The 14,160-nt window shown below is 34.7% G+C and overlaps 1 protein-coding gene across 1 annotated transcript in view; it reads left to right on the top strand.

Moving 5' to 3' along the window:
- The window catches only part of LOC108735339 (protein Wnt-7b), a 196,218-nt gene that overhangs the window by 96,975 nt on the left and 85,083 nt on the right, over positions 1–14,160 (top strand). The window contains exon 2 of the mRNA XM_018467265.2: positions 1,677–1,903. Within this exon, the coding sequence (XP_018322767.1) occupies positions 1,677–1,903 (227 nt within the window). The remainder of the gene's footprint in view (positions 1–1,676; positions 1,904–14,160) is intronic.

The following is a 14,160-nucleotide window of genomic DNA, read 5'->3' as shown; positions in this document are numbered from 1 at the left end:
TTTTTATGATTAAGGAAGTTTCAATATCATACAGTGTGGCTACTTAAGTTGGCAGCATATGGAAACTTTTTTATTATTAATCTTACGAAAAACAGTTAGTCTTTATGAAAAGTCCTGCATGGTCTAAAACATATAATGACATCATCAGACTTAATGATTCATCAGTTACCTAAAAAAACTGAAAGGGGCCGGTATTATTGCTTTTTTGATTTTAAAATTAATATTGATCATTCAGTGAAAGGCTGACAAACATGTCAATTTCACGACAACTTTCATCAGAATTGTATTATTGCTAATGTGCATGCATATGTTTTCACTCATATGGGGCAAAAGAAAAATGTGAAATCATAATTTTAGCAATCGATAGATATGCTTGCACATTTGTAACTACTTTTTAGTTCTCAACAACTCCTATTTATAAAGATATCTGCTATTTTCAAAAATTAAGTTACTTCACTGTTACACAAATTTCATATTTTCTGTTAAAACTTGTATATGATTTATAAATTTTTCAGTCATTATGTGCTTTAGATAATGCAAGAGCTTCTATTAAGAGTAACTTTTTTTCGTAAGATTAATGATAAAAAAGTTTCCCATATGCTGCTAAATTAAGTAGACACACTGTATGAATAGATTTTAAAACTAATAGTATCATTCATTTTCATAAGGTCGTCAGTTCTAAAACTGGTTGGACAGGCACCTCTACTCTTTCGTATCCTGAGCTAATCTTCGCATTTCCCTAAAACTAGAACATCCCACAACTTAATTATTTGCCAACAGTAATCTAATCTAGGTCTACCTCTACCACTCCTAACTCCCGTTTTTGTCTAATACCTATGTCTCTGACTAGACCTTTATGCCTGAAAAGGTATCCTACCAACCTATCTCGCCTATTTTTTATTGACTTCCATAAAGTCCTCTGTTCCCCTATTCTTTCTAATATCTCTTCATTTCCAACCTTCTCTATCCATGGTATCCTCTTCATTCGTCTTAACACCACATTTCGAACGCTCCTAATCTTTTCTTTTCCGCCGCGCCCAATTCAAACATATAGCTTTAACAACCTTTTCCGAATTTATAAATTAACCGTTCGCATGCATTTGACTTCTTTTTATTGAAGGCGACTCGACCTTGTGCTATCCCCTGCTTTATATCCTTAGTACACCTTCCTTCCTGACTTATTTGACTTCCTAGATACCTAAAATCGGTTATTTCTTCTAACTTTTCATTTCCTATTTCTATATTTGCTCTTTCCCTACCTTTTCTTCCCTTTTATACTAATATTGTTGTTTTACTTTTATCGCATCCATTTTATTTAAAGCTATCTCTAACTCCTCCTTGCTAGATGCTAATACTTCTAAGCATACTAATCTTTTGCCCCTCTATATGTATCCCTACAGTTGTATTGTCTTTAATTATGTTGATCGCGTCTTCAATGTATAGATTAAAAAGTGGAGGTGCATCCCTGTCTGACTCCCTTCCTAATATTTACTTCTCTACGTTGCAGCCCCAGCTCTATAACTGCCTGTTACTCTTTATTCAATCTAAGTATCACTCTTCCATCTTTTCAACTCATCCCTACATTTTTTAGTATATTTAACATCTTGTCTCATTTAACATTGTAAAATAAATTAAACATCTAACAACTTAAAATGTATCAATTTTGTCTTTGATAGGTTGGTGTGCGGTGTATTGGCTCTCGGCGCTGAAGTGATTTGCGAGCGTGTACCAGGCTTGACGGCTAGGCAACGGGAAATGTGTCGTACCGCACCGGATGCAATGGTTGCAGTAGGCGACGGAATCCGCATCGCAAGCGCCGAATGTCGCTATCAGTTTCGACATCAACGATGGAATTGCTCTGGCATAAACAACCCCACATCGTTTGGGCACGTTATCACAGTTGGTAAGTAATTTTACAAATCTAGTGCAGTACAAGATTCGTATTAAATTACGAATATCTGCGGGCAATCCAAATGGCGGTTATTAAATTACAATATTACCATATAAAAACTCGATGTCGAGTCTTGTCTTCTTCTCAAGCTTGATAAAAGTCGTGTAGTAGAAGATGAATTAGTTATTACTTAAGGTTTGTTTTTATTTAGATATAGTATAAATGATTAAAAAATGATTTAGCTGGGTACCTACAGTACAATAATTGATGATTCTTTTGTTTGGCTTTCCCCTTTATATTTTCAGTAATTCGAAACGTCTTTCTATTTGTATGGTCCATTCATTACGTCTACATGAAGCAAACCAAATGTTAGAAATAGTAGATTCTAAGAATTAGAAGAGGATTTAAGTTAATAGTATTGCTAAGAATTTCATTCACTGTTTTATTGATTGTCTCTTGTCCTGTTTCACATTTGATTATTTTAGAGGTTAGGATTTTCAAAAATTCATTTTTTTTTACTGTTTAATGCTGCGTGCGACTTTAGCAGAAGGAAAAGTATCTCTACACGCCTTTAAAGGCGGGATAGGGTCAACTGGTCGTATCTAATTGCAGACTTTTTTAAACGAGCGACCAAATTGCGGTCCAAATATAATATTTTCGTTATCCTGACATCTCTTATGATCGACATAATTGCGGATGAAATTTCAGAATGGGTAATGTTACAAAAAGTAAAATTCTTAAGATGCTTTATTTGGTTCGTAGTTAGGATGTTTTCGGGAAAAAAAATTCTAAACATCAATAGCACCTGTTTCAGCCGCTTGGAATTAAGAGGGTAGAATGAATTATTGAAAAATCAAAAGTTAAGAGATACTTTTCTGCGGATTCACAATAAAATATCATCTGCACTATTCATGAATAGTGTAACTATCTATCAGTATATTAACCCAAGTGATGGAGAAGATGCGGCTTCTGTGAGCTTCTTCTGTTGCCTTCATGAAAAAAAAAGAACTAAAAAAGAAGCTTTTGGGTGTTTCATTCCCATCAGCCAGTAATGCCAGTGGAGGGCAGTCCCTTCGGACTACGCCATAAGGTAGGGCTGAAGACTCTCTTCAGTCTTCTTTCAGGAATCGTGGAAATGGGTGGGTGGTGGTTTTTATGAGAAAGAAGATGAGACGGAAGAAATGAAGACAGAAGGGAATGAAATATTTTGTACTGTTAACTACCTGTCTATACATTAAATCTAAGTTCTTCTGTTATAAACTTTATTGTGTTAATCTTTATAAACACTCAACTCAAACCACATAGAATGGATACTCCATTATAACTACTTTAGGACATACTACTAAAAGCCGAGGGCACAGGAAAAGTGGGAGGTGTACTACTGTCTGTCGTAGAAGTATTTGTTCATATAAACTAAAGGTCGAGACGTACACTTTTGGGTGTTTTATTTCAACCAGCGACCAATACGGCGGCAGGCCCTCTTCAATCACCTTGTTAGGAATCGTGGGAATGGGTAGATGTTGGATTATCTGTGAAACATTAATACTCAAACAACTGCATAAGCGATTTAAGGAAATTACAGAAAAAAATCGGACTAGGTCAGATGGATCCGGAATTGAACCGAATACTAAGCAATCACCTCTAGGCCATACCGCTTGGTAGGTCTAAATAAAAAAAGAAGATAAGCTTTCGGGTGTTTTATTCCCATCAGCCAGTAATGCTGATGGGCAGGAGGCCCCTTCGCACTACGCCGAAATGTAGGGCGGAAGACCCTCTTCAATCTCTTTTCAGGAATCGTGAGAATAGGTGGATGGTGGTTCGGGTGAGAAAGATGAGACGGAAGAAGTGAAGACAGAAAAGAATGAAAGATTATTTATGGAATATTACTGCTCCAGTATTTGCCTAAGTGATCCAAGGAAACCACAGAAAAGCATGGACCAAGGCAGACGGGCCTGGAATCGAATCGGTGTTCTCTCAAATGCTACGCAATGGTCTAAACCTCTAAGCTATGCCGCTCGAGAATTAGGTTACTAACATGCTGCCATCTGTTGAGCAATCAATACGAATCACAATGCTGTAATGCTTCTCATTTTTACTTAATATTATCGATAACTTTTAATATAAAAATTCCTTTCTTCTTTAATAATTTCTTTATATCTGTAGGACTGTGCGCTTAAGAGTTATAACGGTGTCGTGTGTTATGGTTGTATACATTCACGCATAGAGCGGTGCACGTGTGACTGTATAGGAGAAAAAGCTCTGTCAGACTGTTCCACGGTTGCATCCTCAGTTCCTACTGCCAAACCTGGCAAAAGGTAGCTTTTTTACATCGTGTTTGATATTTGTTTCGTTTTACACAATTATTAAACAAAAGCTGAATTTATTCTGAAGTAGAACCCCTACTAATTTTATCGCCACTGGTTTGTAGGTGTCCATATTTTGCGAATTAAACGAAATATTACTTAAGTCATATAAGTAACAGTTGTATTAAACCACCTTTGGCTGCATATATACATACTCTAGCGGCAACGCCTCTGCTTTATTTCAAGTGAGGTTTTGATTCTACTCCAAATACATTTGCACCTTCTGATTGTATCAATTAGAGTGCAGTTTGTTTCGACATGTGGTTAACCATTTACGACAATCTCGAACATTTATACTCTTATCCCACACACTGTCACTATGTTTAAATCACTGCCTGTCAAATCGGGCGGTCCTGAATTAGATAACTTGTTTGCAGCAATTAGTTGTTTACTTGTAACTGTTTTTTAATTAGTCAACGCAGTTTTTTTTTTAATTACAGATGTAGCGATAATTTAGTCAATGAAAATTCATCAGTTTTTCGTACAAATATGTAACACGAAGAAATAGCAATGCTCGGATTAATGTCATGTGGTCTAATTGAAAGGAAATAAATAAAATATTGGCAATCAATTTTATTTAAGTGTATCCAGTCATTAAAGAGAAATCAGAAGGTAATAAAAGTGGGAGTAATAATTTTAGCTTTGGAGAATCAACAAACGTATTTAAAATATATAAATTAAATTTTCATAAAGTCTAGGTTAATAATGAGACAAAATTGTGTCAAGTGGTACATATTGAAATCATTCCCCATTTCTTTTTCTCAATTTTAATGAATAAAAAAAGAAAATGGTGTGTGTAACTACTTTATGCACGCTTTATTATATATTTACTCAGCCAGAATTCACACGGTGTGTCATTTAAAACTTTAACTAGCAAGCGTTCTATGCGTACTTGCATTACCTTACTTGCAAACTCGGAAGAAATCTTGTTACAGAGTAAATCCAGTCCAAATTGTGTCATTGTGTCATTACGCAAAAAATTACACGATTATTTGCATGGCAATTTATTTTTTACACTTCAATAAAGGAAATACCACAAATGGCGCTGTAAACGCCATCTGTAGTACGATGCTACATTTTAGGATTTCGTATGTTACAACAAGGTCCATTTAAATATATGGATATCTACTTGCTGAAATGAATCCCGGCGTAGCTAATCGCAACGTGATAGGCACGTTACCATTTAAAATACTAAAATGTAGGATCGTACTACAGATGGCGTTTACCGCGCCATTTGTGGTATTTTATAAAACGTGCTGTTAAGGCAGCAGGTAAAAGTTGGTCTGTGTTCTGTCGGAGCTGTCTGCGACGCGCTGAAGAGATCCAAAAAGATCGAAATCGCGATCCGCGTCTGGCAATTTCGACAGAATACAGACCACTTCGAATTATTTTAATAAGTTTTATAAAGCAAAATAATATTTACCTTTGCACTAGTACGTTAGCCATTTGCCAACCTACAGCATGACTAATATGCCAAAAGCAGACCGTATAGTTTAGACCAGGCCGTCTTAAGCTATTGGTCGCGACCCCAAATGGGGTCGCGTAGCAAAACTCTGGTGTCCCAAGAGATTTGAATGTACATTGTTACCTAATAAATAAACCATCAAAGAGTATTTATTTATCTTTCTTTTATATTTATATGGGGTCGCCAGGAAACACATAATCATAAATGGGGTCGTGAATGAAAAAAGTTTAAGAAGCCTTGGTTTAGACAATTTATCTGACTTATCACTAATCGTAGTTCACTCTAATGATATTTAGATATTGTTACTTTGTTGTCTTTGTCCGTTAAAACGAATTCACAATTTATCGATTTAACAATTCTATGTATAATTTCGAAGCATCCTACCGGCTATTTTATCGTTTTTAGGTCAAAGTCAGTGGTCAATATAGGCGCATGACCCGCTCCGCGTACTATATTTTTCATCTATATTATGTTAGCTTGCCGAGCTCTAATTTCTGAACAGATTGTAGTACTGACAGTGCTGACGAAAATGCTCCGATAGTTTGAAATGTAACGAAGATTTCTATAGGCAGGATCCTCGATCCCATTAGAACGATCCAAAAGTCCAAAAAAACATAATCTGCAAAGTACTTAATCGAACCGGTTTCCGTTCTGTTGGAAGAATGAATTACATTCTTTCATTAGATATATACACCTATCTATACGAGGTGTAACAGAAATAAGTGCCGAGTTTTGGAGGGTGTAGACTAGATTCTATAATCAATTATATGGCGACGTCAGCAGCGCTGTTAAGGGCAATCTTTTTTTAAGAAAATCACAATAGTTTTCAATCCGAAGCCGGTCCTGTGCGTGAATTGACAATGTAGGTATCTAATACTAAATTAGTGTACTGTAGCTACATGGATGGAGAAGTTAACATTGCCGATTAATTAATGTCTAAGATAAACAAATAAACATAAACAGTTTACGTACATTACAACAGAGCCGGGCAAACTTTAACTTCGCAGGAGCCGCTACATGAGGTTAGTTTAAGTCATTCCATACCCTTCGATGAGTATGAGAGAGTAAGCAGTAATAAATAATTTTGTTTTGTCTTTTTCTTCTCCCTTCCACTCCCATATCAAACCCCCTCATCCCGTAGAGAAGCGAAGCCTCTCACGCAACTTAAATAATACCTACGAAAATTTTCGTTACTACGTTTGCAAAACTATTGGGTTTGGCTATGGAAGAGGGGACTCATCTACGAAATGGAAGGGATAAGAAAAGGAAAGAATCATCTTACTCGCACTCGCAGGATCAACGAGGATCTACTTGGTTAACCTTGAGGAGCACTCGGGATGCAAAAGAGCCGAGTTTGCCCGGCTCTGCATTACAGGTAGCACTATGCAAATATAAGAACACAAAACAAAGAGAAAAATGTAAGTCACGTAAACATTAATCGGTAAATAAACAATATAAGTACTATTTTTAAAGGCAAATTTCCACACTATTAATATATTGCCAAGGTGCGTTATCTTTTTGCGATGATTTGTAAGTAAATTTATCAAAAAAGTCAAATGTCTCAAAAAAATTCGCACCACACATTTACCGAAAACAGTTCTTGAAATCGTGAAGCATATACGAATTTTCGTGGCATCAATAGTGATTATTATTATTTAAAATTATCTCCCAGTCTGTTAAACTAATATACGTATATATAAACAACACCTTAAGGAAAAAATTAGGCTATTCAATAATTTCTTTCGAAACCACCGACACAAATCAATTTCAAGCAAGGCTTGCACTCGCTGCAAATGTGAAGGATGCAGCAACTGTTCCTTTTAAAATTGCCCCACTGACAGTAGCCAACGTTCTCTGCTGTTTCGCGTGTACTATTTTGGGAGATTGTCTTCTTTGAAATCGATGATTTCAACCCTACAGTAGCGATATGATTCAGACACGTAAATAAGTTTCATGTCTGTAACAACGACTGTTCTACAGTGACTGACCTACAGTAATAATTGATGTTGAATTGCTGAATTAGTTTATTAAACTTCACTAGATTTAAACGTTAAAAGAATAAACAGCGACTGGAGATTCGCTGTTATCAAAAACACCCTTAATCACACTTATTCTAATCTAACAAGTAAACCATACATGAGCAAAACAAATACAAAACAAATACTACACTGATGCTACTAATCACCAGCTGATTGAGTGCAGCGTTGCGGGCCGTATTTATGAACCAGGACCGGAATTGAGCATTTACTTAATTTTCGTGGTTTATAATTCTTTATCACCTCCTGCAAGCTTGGTACTTATTTCTGTTACACTCTGTATATTACAATTATTAAATGTAGATAGGTATGCTATATTACGTTAATAAGACATGTTTGAAATTGAATGAATGTAATGGAGAGATAAAGTATTGAGTTATGTAGTAATAGCAAAGTTTAGCTTCCACTAAAGTCTATTGGCTGAAAGTATAATCAGTTTACATTCTGCAGTTTTCCTGTATTACAAATATATATTCATGTAGGTAAGTACATACTGCTTAACAAGTATTTTGTGATGTTACCGATAAATACCGGCTTGATACAATAATTACATGTTATTATTTAACAAGATACCATAGTCTGTAAAACGTTTAGGTTGCTTGTAGAATGTCTGATTCTGTGATGTAGCAGCGATAAATATACAGTCAGGACACAAGTATTTATTCGATTTTACAGGAATATTCTGATATACTGTAAGAATCAACTGAGAGTCGAACTTACGGATATTCTATTATATGCAGTTAATAAAAACAGCGGCATTATCTCTCGATATATACGACGTGGTTTAGTTCAGTCGTCTTTTTCACCTAAATAACACAGTCACACTTGGTGTCTCTGAATGCAAATCCGAGGTTAATTTAATCCTATCACGTTAGTATTTGGACATAACTCCAAAAAACATTTCAACCGTTAAAAAGATTGCCATAGAGATCTGACTATGTATTCCATACATTTTTGGGGTTGCTGAATTCAACTCTGCGGCCAATTTAACCCCAACACACCAGGAGTTGGACATAACCTCAAAAAACTGTTCAAAATCCACTATAACCGTTGATCATGATAATCCCAAACAATTTTAAACCTAAAATCAGTAACCAATCAACGCTTCCAGTAAACTTCATAAGCCTTTAAACTCTTAGACCTAAAATCTTACGATCCCATAATCCTATAACCCCGTAATTAATATACTGAAACAGTACATGAATTCTTTTAAATATTTGTGCTTTTTCCCTTGGTAAATAGCCTTTTTTTTTAGTAAAGTTTTGAGTTCAGAAGCAAGAAGTAAACATTTAAATCGTGTTGAGATGAATACGAATGATAATTTCCCATCAAAAAATGTATTTAGTCAGTGAAAAATAACAAAGTTGGTTATTTCAATGTTTAAACAGTCTTAACGAAGTATGTCAGTCATCCGGGAATTTGTTTTTAAGGGAAGTCAAAGCTATTTTTGAATGTAACTTACGAATGGAGTTTACGTTGCTAACAATACCGTAGTAATATTACGTAAAGCATTTGCTGAAACTTATCTTTTATTTACTCTGTTCCACCAAAAAGACTTGAAATGTATCGGGCTGTTCCTTCTATTTAAGTTACTTCAAACAGCTAACAATTTGAAGTTTATCTAGCAAGAAACTGTGTACAAACTATTTGTTCATATAGACTAAACGTCATTGTAGTACGAGATCCGGCATCCATGACACGATTTATGATATTTCATCTGTTATTTTTACCAAAGTATGTAAATGTGTTCAGAGCGAAATCACCATAATATGTAAGATCACCAATTGCCTTCAGGATGTCTAACAGAATCATTAGTTAATTGTCGCTAATTGAAGGTTTTGTAATTATTGTATTCACATAATTTATAAGAAAACGTATCTATGTCCTAATTTTCCAATTTTTTAGACACCTAAGTGTTAAAACATTCATAAATGAAAAACTATTATACAAGTAAAGGTTACAAACGTTGTTTATGCGAAGCGCATTCACAAAACGCTTATTTTTCGTCGTAAGTTTAAACATTGAAAATTGATTACATTTATGTATTGGCACAATAATGTGTTTTCTGATATATGCCAAAAAAATTTCAAGTAGCTAAAATAATTTTTTTCGCATAGTTACAACTACTCACAACATCCACACTAGTTGCCGGGCATTTTAAAAACAAAATTTTTTAGGAGGCTATATACTTTTGGTTACAACTGTTTCGAGTGAACTACCTTTTGTTACACTATTTATATCAAATGTTACCATAACATTGTGTAATTGCAATGCTTTTTGTATCAAAGGGATCTATCGCAGCAATGACAATAGCACAGTAGTAACTCCATGGTTATTAATTAATTAATTCAGTATACTTCATTTACTTTCTCTAGCGATGATCCCCTTCCAATGCGCGCTGGCAAAATCGTAGGTAGGGAGAAAAAGCTCGTTATACTCTCGACTCTTGTTCATTAATCAAACTTTTTCATACAGTACCTGCCAAAAGTTTTGTTCAATCATGAATAGTAGTGCGACTCGAAAACAAGCGTTAAAGCCTTTAATATGTCTTCAAATATAAATAAACATCTCGTCGATATTTTCAGTAGTAAATGGTACCAATAACAGCACATTTGAGCAATGCAATTATAGTGGATGAAATGGTCAATTTTTCCGTGCAGTACTGTACGGGTTATACGCTCCTCACCGGTTAAGAGTTTGACCGAGATTTGTCTCCTTCCTTTTCTGGCCTAGTGCTTTCCTTTTTTACTTTGCGCCGGTCAAACTGAAGGTCACATCGCTACAGAAAGAAAACGAATTATGCAATAAAACGAAAGCGATTCTTTAGTTTTATTTCGAGAAATAGATACCAATAATAATTACTATGACAGCTGTTTTTTATTATCTTCGGAATTCATTCTTTTATTCAGTAGGTGTTCCACCCCATCTCACAGGAACTTTGCACGAATGTAAAAATCGGTACCGAGAGGTAGGTTTAGCGGTCTAGATTTCTAATAGTTTAGCATTTGAACAGATACCGGTTTTATTCCGGTCCATCTATCCTGGTCCAAGTTTTTTTGTGGTTTCCTTGGACTATTTAGGTATATGCTAGACGCTAGAATAGCATTAATTCACAAATAATCTTTCACTTTCTTTATACCTTCATTTCGACCGTCCCTTCCTTCTCTCTTCGACTGCCACTAGCCAATTCCCATAATTTCTAAAAGAAGGCTATAGAGAGCATATTGCTCCACCCCTTCAATTTTACAGTACAGTGTACTTCGGAGGGACAACCCGCCTAGCAATCTTAATAAGAGTTGAAACAACCAAATGCTTTTTTAGTTCCCAGCGTGTGTAAAATATGCAGCGTGGCCTAGGGGTAAGATCACTGCTGGACTTTTTGGAGAACACCAGTTCGATATTAGAGCCGCCTGTCTTGTTGTTACTATGTTCTTTTGTGATTTCTTTGGATAGTATTAGGCAAAAGAGTCTCGTTCGTGTCTAAAGTCCACTTTGTAAAACTTCCGTATCACAGCTTTTTTGAAAATGCAACTTTCTCTTGTTGAAAATGGCTTAGAATGACCTAATCATGAAAAACTTATATGCAATAATCGGGGGTAGGATGGTTTGAGTTTTTTATTGAAAATAAACACTTTCAGATAGCACTTAACAGTTCAATTTGGTAGTTGTCGCTAACCGTTGAACTCCTGTAGAGAAGCATTACTTCACAGATAACCTTTCACTTCTCTTCTGCCTTCATTTCGACCATCCCTTCCTTCTTTCTCCGACTGCCAGTAACCCATTCCCGTAGTTCCTAAAGTACCCCTTCTATTTTACAGTACACTATAGGTCGGAGGGGCAACCCACCCATCAGCATTGATAAGAGATAGTAGGAATGAGACAACCAAATGCCTTTTTTAGTGTCATGCGTGTGTAGAATGTGCAGCGTGGCCTAGTGATTAGATCATTGCCGGACTTTCCGGAGGACACCAGTTCGAATTTGGACCCGTCTGTCTTGGAACTACGTTCTTCTGTGATTTCTTTGGACAATATTAGGCAAAAGAGCCTCATTCGTTTGCCTAAATTCCACTTGACCGTTTAATTACTTGTTGCATTGTTCCGTTCATTTAAATTATTTAAGACCTTGAAGGAAATATGTATATAAACTGATCCGTATTAATGTCACCTGTCAAATTGATTGACAATGACTTATCGAATATTAAGGAGGCGAGAATTTCTCAATAGCGGTTTTCACATGAGCAACATTACGCTATCCTGTAGAAAAGAAAAAACGCTTAAAGTTTAGTATATTCTTTTTGTTAAATATATCCGTGCTGATAATAAAAAAGGAATAATAATAATAATTACAACACTTGCACTTCTGGCAAGATTTCCGCCAGTGCGATGGACGACCTTATTTACAACATTCTTTCATTCAAAATACACTTCACTAAAAAAACGGACAGACAGACACACGAGTGATCCTGTAAGGGTTCCGTTTTTCATTCGAACGTACGGAACCTTAATCCGGGAACCAACTTAACATTGCAGTTGAAAAAAGGCATGTTCTCCCATATGTTGAAAATACAAATGTAACTTTGTACATACAATATTGTTTTGTTGTACAATTTACCACGTTATGTTCAGACCATAGGATTCTTATTAATTTTCTTGTAATCTATAAGTAAAGAGCTATGGTTTGTATTTTTTGCAAAATTGTAGGTATAGTACACGGAGAAAATGAAAAACGAAAATTTACCTAAATATCAAAGCGATATTTACAATTTATCCCTCTAGCCCGTTGCTTCGTAAGCGAAAATAATAAAAATTACAATTTGGCCCCGAATTTGTAAAAATAAAATCCCAGCAGAAATAAATTTACTAGGTAACTAATTAAGAATCTTGAAATAATTTTTAAAGAAACATGTCAAAATTGAGATTATTTCAAGTTATATGATAAATTATACTGTTTAAACGGCAAATTCAGTTTTGGTGATACGGGGAAGGGAGGGGGTGTAATGGTATGTTGCAAAACTTTTTGTTTTAATTTCCTATTCCCCCCTCCCCCCAGAAAAATGACAGCCATATTCAAAATTAATTTATTTACGTTATGCGTCCGTGTTTGGATCTCAGAAATTCTAAATTTCAACTAAATCGGTCCGGTATTTTCGAAGCAAATTGACTGTGACAGATGGACAGACAGACACACGAGTAATTCTATAAGGGTTCCGTTTTTCATTCGGACGTATGGAACTCTAAAAAAGCAACTAACTAAATACCTAAATCGTCCTTCCAGATTATAAACAATAGTTTTTATGCGTCTAAGTTGGTATATTGACCTATAAAGAATTATCAACGACGTTTAAGTTCTCGATCAGAAAAATCAAAAAATAATGGCGAAACGTAGCGGTTGTTTTCGATATTCGAATATTTTTACTAGGGTTTATCGGTTTTTAAAAACCGGTTTTTATGGAGAAAATTATGAAATTCGAAAATCGGGTTTTTAGTAGAAAATATCGGTTTTCAATGTATGAATAACACTTTTTTTTTATAATTTACATTATATAATACACAGTTATATATTTTCTAATTGTTTTTAATAAGTATCCATCTGTATCTAATAACATTGTTTTTAAAAAAAAAATAATATGGTTATTATAAAAATATGAAAATATATTGTTTTTATTTATTCGAACCCTTTGCTGAATAACTCGTTTCACTATTATAAAAATATTTACATCCTTATATGTGAAAATTATGCATAAACAACGAATTATTGTTTTTAAAGTTATTTAATCCTGGTCAACTATTATTTCTTTGTTCTACTAAATTGCATAAAAGAATTTTGCTATCAATAAAATTGAACAGTAAATAATTTCAGTCAAAAACTGCTTTTAATCACTCTACATTTTCTGTTAAAATTTTTTGTTCGAATTACCCTAATTTTTACTTCTAACTTGTCTTCCATCTTTATAATAATGTCTTCAGAAGAGAAGAAGATGGAAATGGAAAAATAAAAAGAGTGTTATCAACTAAAGTTAAATTAAATTGTAGAATAAATAAGATACCAGAATGTACTATCCAATAAAACATTAGCAAATATTAATCGATTAGGACAGGTAAACACCTTTGCTTATCTATAAACGACAAGTCAGATAATTTACCCACACTTGCATAATGTTTTTGCGAAGTAAACTGACCTTATCCCAAGTGAACTAACCGTAAAATTGAATGGACACGTGAATTTCGGAACAGGCGACATGCTTGGCCATCTGTAAAAATTAATAAAAACGTGTTGGCAGGTATTGTGTTTGCACTGGTGTCCGATTCTAAAACCTATTGAATTTCATCAGGTTTATTGTATACACGCTATGCATGTTTTTAAATACGTATTACAAACAATTGAGCTACATACTTTATGTTATT

The sequence above is a fragment of the Agrilus planipennis genome, unplaced genomic scaffold (assembly GCF_000699045.2).
Source record: "Agrilus planipennis isolate EAB-ADULT unplaced genomic scaffold, Apla_2.0 scaffold45, whole genome shotgun sequence".
NCBI classification, from domain to species: domain Eukaryota; kingdom Metazoa; phylum Arthropoda; class Insecta; order Coleoptera; family Buprestidae; genus Agrilus; species Agrilus planipennis.
The sequence above is the reverse complement of the archived record's forward strand: the minus strand, read 5'-3'. Positions and strand labels throughout refer to the sequence as shown.